We start from the raw sequence: 10,796 nt of genomic DNA, 5'->3' as shown, positions 1-10,796 counted from the left end.
TTGGAGGTACTGGGGTTGTTTTCTTCCCCTGCTCTGGCACTACCATAGAACAGCCTCTGTGGAAGCTCCTTACTTGTTTCACCCAAATTTCCACCTACACAAACAGCTGGGGATTTTCTGCAAAGTTTGTTTTCACCACAGCTAGATGGCTGCATGTCAGCACTGCTGCTCTGTAGGTGGTATTCAGTAAGCAGCTGGACCTCAGTTACTATGTGAACCTAAAGAATCCTAGGCTCCCTTTTAATTAGGGCAATGCACCACGAATAACAGTTCAGAATTGAGGGGTTCGAACGACGCTGCAGGGAGGGCGCTGGTGACTCAAGGCTTTGTTTTCGCAGTTGGAGGTTAAGCAGACCCACTATCCCAGGGAATTACAGCCCCTTCCTGCCAAACGTGGCTGGCTTTGTAATTATGTGCAACATCACTCTCTTGGCAATAGGCCCTGCATAGATTTTACTCACTGTTTTGTTCCCCCCTCTCCTTGTACTGCTGTCAGGGAGGGTTGATGGCAATTGTTTGTCATTGGCTGCTAACACAGAGCAAAGCGTTGGTCTCAACACTGTCTGCCTTGAAATCCAAGTAGCTAAACTGCAGGAGGCAACTGTTTTCTTCCTGCTAGGCAGGAAGCTAATAGTTTCCCCACAAATTGTACAGGAAGGCAGGCTGTGTGGTTTTTACTATTTATTCCATTTACGGTATTAAGACACCCCCACAAACAAGAGAGTTTGGAGCAGCTTGCTCAAGCAGCCTTGGTCCATTCAGTTCATAATTACATATTTCAGTCAAACTGCAAAGTTTAGCTCATCCTACATAAATACAGCCCACCCAGTAAAGTAATTCCATTCAGCACAATAAGCAGCCTATAGCTTTCCACAGTGGTCATCTTCACCAAGCCTGAGTTACTTTTGGGTAAATGACTGTCATTCCCATTCTTTTTGGCTGACTTCATCTATGGGTGAAGTTCCCATTCTTAGCAGAACATTGCCACCATCTCCTCTGCTCTCCCAGCAGCAGCATTTTCCAGGTCTCTGGAGTACCACACTGCTACTAACTAGTTTTTTGCTGTCTCTTCTTAATTTCCTGTCAAAGGAAGGGCAGGTTTCTACCCTCTGAGATCAAGCTTTCAGCCCAAGGAAGCTGTACTTTTTGACAAGCTTTCTCTTCTGCTTTCACTCACTGAAGTCAACTCCTCCTTAATTCAGGCAAGTAAAGACCTCCCCAGTTTTCCTCCAGGGCAGGAGACCAAAGCTCCAGCTGAGTTTGTTGCTGCTGTGCTCAAGGCTTTTTGTGCCTATAAATTCCCTTCTGCAGATCAGTGGAGACATGTCTTGAAAGCGACTGTCTCTCTCTGGCAGGTTGGAAGCTGAAGGGGAAACAGAGAATGGCAGGTCTAATTTCTCATTCAGCTTCACAGAAGCAGTGAGCACCAGCAGGATCCCGTTATACCCCAAACATCCATCGGAAAGACCTTCTGTGGAGCAGGCGCTGATGGCAGCTAACTGTTTGTCCACCACGACAGGAGGCCCAGGCCAGGCTCGCTGATTGATCCCTGTTCACAGAGAGAAGATGAGAGGGTGCAATTTTAAACTGCATATAAAATACAGAAAAATGCCTAAAAATGTAACATCTCTCCCCTCTGAGTTATAGAACAGAGCTGTCACTGCTTCAGATCTACCTTTCTCATGCATTGTACTCAAGTGGGTCTTATGCCAGAACACTGCAAGGAAAGACTTCAGCTGCTGCATAAACCTTGATGTGTGACTCCCAGCTCTGTACTCCTCATACGCTCACTCCTACTTACAAATCCTGCATCTGCAGTCTGCTTTAAATCAGCCTCCTAGGGGAAAATCCACCAACAACCACAAAGTGTTCCAATGAAAACACTCAGAGCAACCGCAAGAACAATCTCGTTTCTCCCTTTTTCCACTCCGTTCATTTTGTGACTCTGCTTCACGGTCAGCTTAAAGCAATCAGTTCCTTGGGAAAGGGATGCTATTTTAGACACTGAACAAACCACAGCGCTCACAAGGCTCTATGAATCAATGCACATAGTTACCACAAGAGTGTATGGTGCCTCTTTCTTCTGGACTTCTTCTGTGGCAGTTGAAGTGGAAGCCTCTGCAGAGCTTGGACCTGTCGGTGATGTATCAACAAACGTTTCATCCACGACTCGGAAGCGGATCTCCTCCCCAATGTCCATGTAAAGGTCATGGGCCCCTTCTTCTGTCTCGTATTCCCACACCCACACCTGCTCTGCTTCATCACTGGCCATGCCAAGGATTAAGGATGGAAACAATCAGCATTCTGCTTGACAGATCACTTTCTGACAGTTCTGAGAACAGACTCGATTCAAAGCCTTTTCACAGTTATTTATCAAACCACCATGTGCTGTCCTGGGTCATCGTCTATACAGTCCATGACCCATCTTCCTTCTGATTTTTCTGCTTCAAGGTGTACACTGCTGGGGTACCCACGCCCCAAAAAAACCCAACAGAAAAGACCCCCAAACAAGCAATCCCCCTCAAACCCAAGATGACCTCGCCTATCACACTGAAGTACATCAGACACACATGTATGTAGACATCACATGGAGTAGTAAAACCCGCATTCTATCTTCAGCAGCAGCCAAGACTGGAGGCAGGGATTACAACTCGGCTGTTCAGGGGACACTGCCATTCATTTCTATCAGCAGGCACAATGATCCTGCAAAACCTAATGAGCGTGAGGGCCTGTCTAGCTGTGATAACAGTCTGTGGGACTTGCCCGACACAAGGGCTTAGCTTCTGCCGCTGAGCACCTTCATTGTTGCAGTGGTGAATGCCTGTTGGGCCAGCACTGCACAATCTTTCGAAATGAAGTAGTAAAGTTATCAAAGGTGATCAAAGGATACAACTTAGCTGGCTGCTGCAGGGATTCTGGTGGGATGACAATATCATCAAAGAATCCAATAGAAACTGCGGAGAAAAGAATTTGATTAAGACTGAAACAATTCTTTGCAAATGATGTTCCACAGTGATTCCTAAAACGCATTTCTAGACTCATTCCCTTCCTCTCTCAGGAAGGACATTGAGATTATGCAGGAATTATTCTTTGAGCCACAACACTCAATGTCCATTGGCAGCAAAGAAACCAACCGGCTGAAAGTACACACAGCAACAGAGGGCACAGTCTTCGTGCCTGCTGGGAAAGGAAAAGGTTGTTTGGAGCAGGAATGGAAATGAAAGCGTTCCAAGAAATGAGTCAGATGCTATAGAGGTCTGTGACAGAAAAGAGCTAAGAAATCACAGATGTAACACGTTAAATAAAGACCAATATAAACTTAGAACAGTCCCCACCTCCCCTTAAGATTTCATGATGTTGAATTTTAACAGAGAATGGACCATGCTCCATCAGCAACAAATGCAGCCAAGGTAATCTCATTGCCCTAATTTAACAACTGAGCAGAGGAGCTTGTTTGCGTGGAAGACTTCTTCAAGAAAGAAAAGCAACTCATCAGTTATGTATTCCATGACTCTGGCAGCACTCTGTGCTTACAAATACATTTCCCTGCCATGTTTTCAGGTATAGGAAATGATGGTGAATTTGCACAGAACTATAGGAAAAACGCATCGGACCAACACAAGCCGATACTTCCACTCTGAAAAACACAAGTTGTGTTAACTGCAGCGAGACAATTAATCCAGTCTATGCTCCAGATGGGCTTGCCTGTTCTTCTTGGGCACGCACGTGACTGACAACAGGAAAGGGGAGTGCAGACAAAAGCATCGGGGCAGGGAAAGCTGCCAGGCTCGAACTACCAACCACCCTCAGCTCAGAGCAGCGCGAGAGGCCAGCGACAGCCTTTACCCAGCCTACAGACAGCATCGTTCCACCCGAAATCAGTGTTTCGGCAGACCCAGGAGCCCTGCAGCTCACGTGTCCCTAATATCAGAAGTTGCGGCTTACCGTGGACGCCATCCTGGCTGCAGCTTTTAATCTGTCCAATCAGGATCTCATCCAGGAAGGGATGGAAGACCACATAGCGGAAATGCACTTAAAAGAAAACACATCATCACCGTTATTTCCATGTGAGTGAATTACACTCCTTCCACAGGATGGCAGCCATTAAAACAAAATCCCACATCCTATATGTCCCCTAAGACACTTAGCCAGTTTCTTTTACAATTTCTTTACAGGCACAGATTAGGTAGAAAAACAGGAGTAAGAGTTCTGATTCCTAACTGGTTTGTACGAGTTCTGACAGCAGCTGACCAGCAGTGTCCTGCTCCCAGCTCTTCAGTCTTGCAAGAGTCAAAGTTCACAGAATGAAAGAGTAAGCTGAAAAGCATGGAGCAGGTCCTCTGCTTAAGTTATGACAGGAGCATTCCTGCATGATGCTTCAAGGCCAAAAGTATCACTTGAAATTATACTTTCTTGCAATACTTCTGCCTTTTATCTTTGTCAGCGATGTTGTATTTTCCTTAAATAAAATATTTTAAATCAAATATTATCAGAGTAAATAAGATTCTCTGACATAACTGGATTTTTCATCCAGGTTAGATAAAATGTTTCTAACTAAGCACTTGGCATTTATAATTATAAGAATGCTATACTAAGACGATCTCATCCAAACAATGCTTATGAGAAATTTAACATCATTTTATCTGTTCATACTCAGTGCTCCTCTTTCACATAAAATCAGGCAGTGCATTAAAGAAAGTTATTACTTTATATATTACTTTATATATAATACAGCAGAATTTATCAAAGTGCTACCCCGCATTCTGAAAGCAGAGGTTTTTTCCCCAAATTCAGAGAGAATATATCCTCTTCTTTCAGTTAAAGGAGTAATTCAAAGTTAAGAAGTTGAATGGAGATTAAAGCAATCATGAAAGCCTGACATTTTCCTTCAGTATTAGAGAAGTTTTTATTTGCTGGAAGCAAGTTGTACTGGAGTTAAAATTTAGACAAGGAGAGCCACATACAGTCAGTCCAGTTCCCTTCCAAAAGGAAACATTTCATGTGGAACCTACGCTTCCACACTGTAAACTGAAAATAGAAAAATGCACCTCTTACCAGTAAAAAAAAACTTATTTTAACTTAAAAAAAAAAATAATTTGCTGTTATGCATTTACTTCCAGATTTTACTCAGATTTACCAAGAGTCAAAGTAAAGAAATCAGTAATTTCTTATTAAAAAAAAAACAACAACAACAAAACCAACAAACCACACTAGAAATGTATGCTGAACCAGAACTGTCTAAATTTCAACAAAAATATTATAGAACTTCCAGCTAGGACACGAGCATCAAATGCTGTGCAATTATTATATGTAGAAACAGGTTTCAACATTCTAGCTAGGGAAAATAAGCTTCAAAAAGAAGAAATACCAGAGGAATGGAAAACAATTATTGAAACTTATTTTCTACATGCAGATTTCCAATAATTTTCAATTAACTTATCCCCTTCCTTACCCCACACCTATGGCTCTAATTGTAGAACAGAGATGGACTACAGGAGAAGACAAGCAGGAGTGGCTATTTAAAGCTGTATTTGTACCCAAAAACTGCAAAGAAAAGAAGAGACTTTCACCATGTTTGTCTTGCCCTCGTAACAGGAACGGAGTTAAGGCTGTGAACTCAAGGTTGTTACTTTCCCTAACAACTGAACTCAGCCTACATTTCCAGATCTTTACTTAACCTTCTGCAACACTATATAACTGAGGACAAGCACATACCTTTGGTATGTGATGCCCCATCCCCAGGAAATATGTATGAATCTTCCAGCTTTGTGATATCGTACAGGCAGATGCAGAGCCCAACATTGTACACGACCTGCTCAAAGAAAAAAACTATTTGAAAGCAGTAAATCAACCCACCAGGTTAGATCAAGCAAACTGTCAAGTTCATGCATTATGGACAACTTTCCAAAAGGTAGCAGCAGAAGGGTGGCGAGATGGGAAGGAGGCTGTTTGGGTGCACTGCCTTCAACAGCCCCAGCATTGCAGGGAAACCCCAATTCAGCTGTTATGGGGGCACGTGTTTTCACTGGCACTGGAAAGAGCACTGCTACAAACAGAGACCCTTGGGGAAACTGGCAGATCAAGTTCTTCTCACAACTGACAAGACAGTAAACAGCTCCCTACAGACATCATTCACCATCCCCACAGCTTGTCCAAAGGCTTATACATACTTTTTTTTGGAGTTACACTGTCAAAAGCCTCTAGGCTTGACTTTGTCTTAAATTATATTAGCTATGGGGATACAAGGCAAATTCTTGGTTTCTCTGCTTCTTCACAGACAGCTTCACTCCTACAAAATTTGAGGCACCTACCAGCCATCAGTGGATGAGGGAAGACTTTTGCTTTTCATAATCTGTCCATATAACCTGCTATTCACAGCCCCCTATCCCTTCAGGTTGCTCTTTTGAGATCCCTTCACGTTCACAGCTGCATTTTGAGTTTTGTCGCTGCTTTGTGTTGAAAGCCGTGTGCTAATTAGAGGGCTGCACAGGCAAACTGTGACCTCCTGGTCTACCACAGAACACTTGTTATATTCTGAAGATCAGCTTCTTACTGCCACACTGTATTTCAATTATTAACCACAGACCAAATCAGCTACTATTTATATAGCCCTCTCTTTTTTTTTTTTAATTCATCACTGGATTAGTTTGCATCTGGTTTTCAGGCTGCATTTCAGATTGCTCCGCTATACACAACCCAGCAGTTGCTCTCACTTCTCTTCCAAGCTTCTCTGCCCCATCCTGGCATCTCAGCACCTTCCCGTTACAGCATCAGCCACTAGAAAAATGTCCCCTTTCAGATGACACGTGGCTGTCTCTTTGTTTACAGTCGCTGGGCATGGCCTCCCCATCTGAACTACTCTGACGCCTCACCCACCGCCTCATTGGGCACAAGTGAAAGGAAGGAACGCTCGGGGATGTTACAACGCCTCCATCAACCAGTACGTGACCCACGCTTTACCTTATTGGCCAATTTCTTGTTTAGCTCCTCAGCAATGGATTCGTTCAGTTTCCTTTCAAACTGCCAGGGAGGAATTCTGACAGTGTCAGTCATCTCCACCAGGACAAACATGGTGGCGGAGGAGGGGGCGAGGAGACACCAACAGCCTCGGGAACTGGAGCGCTGCGAGGCCAAGCGAGGCGGGCCCAGGAAGCCCCCCCAGCCCGCGTGGCAGGGAGCCCGGCGGGGCGGAATGCCGGCTGTCCCCGCGGGAAGGGGCCGGGATCGGCCGGGACGGTGGGATCCCCCTCACCCGCCCGCCGCACGCGGAGCCCGCCGCGCGCCACGGCCGCGCGCCACTTCCGGCGCCGCCCCAGCCAATGGCGCTCGGCGGGCGGGCCCCGCGCCCTGAGGGGAGCGGTGCGGGGCGCGGCGGCCATTTTGTCCCTCCTCGGGCGGGGCGGGGCGCTTGCCCTGTGTGGCCGCCAGCGGTGTCCAGGGCCGTGTCTGGTGACCCCCGTGAGGGGCGTGATTTTAGTCAATATAAACGTGGAAATGTCCTCAGCAGCCTGTGCATGGGTGCTCTGTGTCCCTCCCGCCTCTCCTGCCAAGCCCCGGGCGGAGGCTCCCGTGCCGCGGCTGAATCAATCCACGACCGCGGTTATTGTGATTTATCATTTGCATAAGCTTCAATCCGGACAGGGTCGCAGAGACCAAAGTCTGTGCCTCTCTGAAAGCTGTTAGCCCACCTCTCCAGCAAACGCGGGTGGGTTTATTGCACCCTTTACCAGCTGGAAGTTCCTCACAGCGCCAACTGTCCAGTGCTTAGGTCAAGGTTATTGTCAGGGACAAACTGTCATCACACAGTGCTGCAATAATTTCAGAGTGTTAATTGCCAAAAACAAACCAACCCCCATGGTGTTGATTTTTTTTCAGGCCTTGGTGCATTCTGCAGTGAGGGAGGCAGCGTGAGGGATGGCAGAAAACAAGGGGGTGTGCTAACGTCTGAGATTTGTCGGGGAAAATGAAAGGAGGTTGTTTGAAGTGTATTTAAAAAAAGATCTGCCAGGAAAACCAAACATCCCTGGCTGACAGTCAAAACTGCACTGTCAGCATAATGGCTTTGATGCAAAGGCTAAGTGTGTCATCCCCCACAGCCCCCAGCAGCGCGTGGTGGGACAGTAACGTGCCTTTTAGATAAGAAATCATTAAATGTTGAGCTGTCTTGCAACGGGAGGGGAAAAACGAGGTTGGAAATACCATGGTTAGGACTCATTAACAAGATACCTGTCTTGGCCTAGGAGTTTTTGATCTCTTCACAATTACTCCTGTTTCACCAGGATCTTTGGGTTGTGGGGGGGTTTTTGTTTAAATAAACATGGCTGGTCTGCACATATTTGATGTGTTTGTATTAAATGGGAGGCCTGGGAACAAGATTTACCCTGTCACCTGAGAAAAGCAGCATTTTTCTTGGAGCTGCTTCAGCAATGTGCTCTGCTGCCAGCACAGCAGACACCGCTCTATCAGAACACCTCAACCCAAATCCCCAGGGTTTCTTGCTCTTCTTGTCCTACTTCAGGGAACCTTACAAAGGCTCCTTTCTCCTACACTACAGTCACTGCTGCGCTAATCTGGGCACAGCACAGTTCTGCTGGCACACGTGCCGCATCCCTTGCTGTTCTGTCCTGGCCTCATGCAGGTTTGGCAGTGCGAGGTTTGACCTTTAGCTGGACTGCAGGTTTTGCAGGTAGTTTCTGTAGCTAGTTTTTCAGAAGAGAGAATAGTTCCTGACCCTGTCCTTCTTCTGATGGCAGGGGAAGAAATAGCCTTGGTATCACACAAGAAGGCAGAACTTAGACACTGTTGATTTTGGCACAGTGATCACTCTGGATGATTTTTTACGTAAGAACTGTAAGGTTAAATAGGGGCATGGGTTCAGAGGAAGAGTAGACTGGAATACCTGGGAGAACACAGGAGTTGGAGAGAAGTGGATTTGGATAGAATTATATTATGCTTCCATTCTAGCCCATCCTTGAGCTAACATTTTTCATGCTTCCAATAGCTGTGCCCCATCAGAGGCTTTTAGGTGCCCAATATGAAGCAGATACGCCTCCCTTCAGACTGATCCACAGTCCCCAGAAAACCAGCTGTGTGAGCAGCAGGTCTGCAAGGCTGGTTTTTTTCATATTGGTTTGGGTCCTATAGGTTATGTCTGGTATCTTGTAAAGTGCAGGCACCAAGCAAGACCTGCAGAATCTCGCTCTCCTGTATCAGCTCTGTGATTGCCAGCAAGGGCTGAACGCTGCAGGCCACTGCTCAGTAAGGATGACGGGATTCCTCTTCTCTGTGGAGCTATGTATTTTGGTGACACTTGCAGGTACTTTGCTATTACTCTGGGGAAACTGAATTGAAATGTCTGGAGAAAAAGCTAGCTATGGCAGTGTCAGATGAGCTTCAGTGCCTCAGGTACAGTTACCGCCAGAGCTGAGTCGGGCTGTCAGTTTCTCAGCCTCCACCAGTAACATCCCAGGTTGTGGGAAATTATTTCCAGTCTCACCCTCTGCAGGTAACTCCCCTCAATCTCAAGTGGCATGTGCCTGGGCTGTTGTACACATCATAGATGTTGCTCTGGTCCCACTTGGATTTTCTCTCTGGAGGAATTCTGTATTTCACAAGTACTGTCTCCAATGTAAAAACACAAACAAAAGCCAAACTGTGCCCCACATGGGTGTTGGCTCAACTCAGCTATTGGTAGTGCTCAGAGTTACACTATCTTTAATGCTGCTGCTAAAGTGTCTTGCTGTTGGAGATGGTGTGAACAGCCTCGTTTTGCTGAATCATCTCTTTTTGTCCCAGGAATACTGACATGGTGAACATCCACAAATCTGCAGTGCCTGTACACACCTTTCCACACATAACCATAAGGTCTCTAGAGTCTCTCTCAGCAGTATTGGGGCTTTTCCAATATTTGGGAGCATGGTTCTCTGTTGCTGGTTGGGTTTTTTGTTTGCAGTTTGGTTTTTTTGCTTGTTTGGTGGTGGTTTTGAAGCTTCAGCTGCTGGAATCCAGGGCTTGCACCAGAGTTTTTCCTTCCCTCAGAGAAAATTCCAGACATTTCTCATTCTCTTGATTATACAGGAAAACTGGAAAATACTATTTGAAGCTACCTGAAGGATTGGAACCTGTGAGGAAAATGAAAGGAACCCCCAAATTACTTTGTTTAAGATCTTCTCTGTCTCTGCATCGTCATGGCTCTTAGGGAAAATTGGCTCAGGGATGCTAGGGGAGGGGAGTAGTAATTTGCATCTAGACAGTTCTGGCCCTCCTTTGATTGACTCCAAAGGAATTATGTATCTTCTCACGTACAAAGTCCTCCACGCTCCTGCCTTTTCTTCCGCCTCTGCAGGCATCTCTGGCACCCCCACTCCCACTCTCTGTTTGATCAAAGCTTCCCCTCTTCTCCTTTTATCATTTTTGCCTTCTTTAGACTTTCTGCATCCTCTGCTGCAGCGCATGCCCAGAGCCACCTTCCAGCCAAACATACTTTGAGTTCTCCGTGCCTTTTCCATCAAGAGCCTTTACATGGGAGAGCCAGGCTCTGGTGCTCTCTGTTCAGTTCACATTGTTTAACACATGCAGCTGGGCACACAGGTAAACCTGGCATACCACAAAGCAAATGGGGAAGTACAGGTGTTTCTGATATTCGATGTAGAAATCTTAAATGAATGCCTAGGGAAGAAGAGGTCATGCCCATACTACACATCCCCAGCACTGGCCTCCAGCTATTTCCAGCTCAGGACCATCCTGGTCTGGATGTGTAGAGCTGTCCCACAAGAGAGGAGAGGCCATCTCAGGAG

The 10,796-nt window shown here is 46.1% G+C and overlaps 1 protein-coding gene across 1 annotated transcript; it reads right to left on the bottom strand.

The window, feature by feature from the left end:
• Positions 1-649: 649 nt before the first annotated feature.
• POLR3H (RNA polymerase III subunit H) lies at positions 650-7,243 on the bottom strand. The gene is made up of 6 exons (XM_050325126.1): positions 6,961-7,243; positions 5,716-5,812; positions 3,946-4,032; positions 2,891-2,954; positions 2,057-2,264; positions 650-1,549 (listed from the first exon to the last, which is right to left on the bottom strand). Exons 1-6 carry the CDS (start codon positions 7,069-7,071, stop codon positions 1,496-1,498), a joined length of 621 nt encoding a protein of 206 aa, XP_050181083.1. The 5' UTR covers positions 7,072-7,243; the 3' UTR covers positions 650-1,495.
• Positions 7,244-10,796: the final 3,553 nt, after the last annotated feature.

Source organism: Myiozetetes cayanensis, unplaced genomic scaffold (assembly GCF_022539395.1).
Source record: "Myiozetetes cayanensis isolate MyiCay16 unplaced genomic scaffold, myiCay2020 scf3, whole genome shotgun sequence".
NCBI lineage: Eukaryota > Metazoa > Chordata > Aves > Passeriformes > Tyrannidae > Myiozetetes > Myiozetetes cayanensis.
Note: the sequence above shows the minus strand (reverse complement) of the source record. Positions and strands in the feature narration are given on the sequence as shown.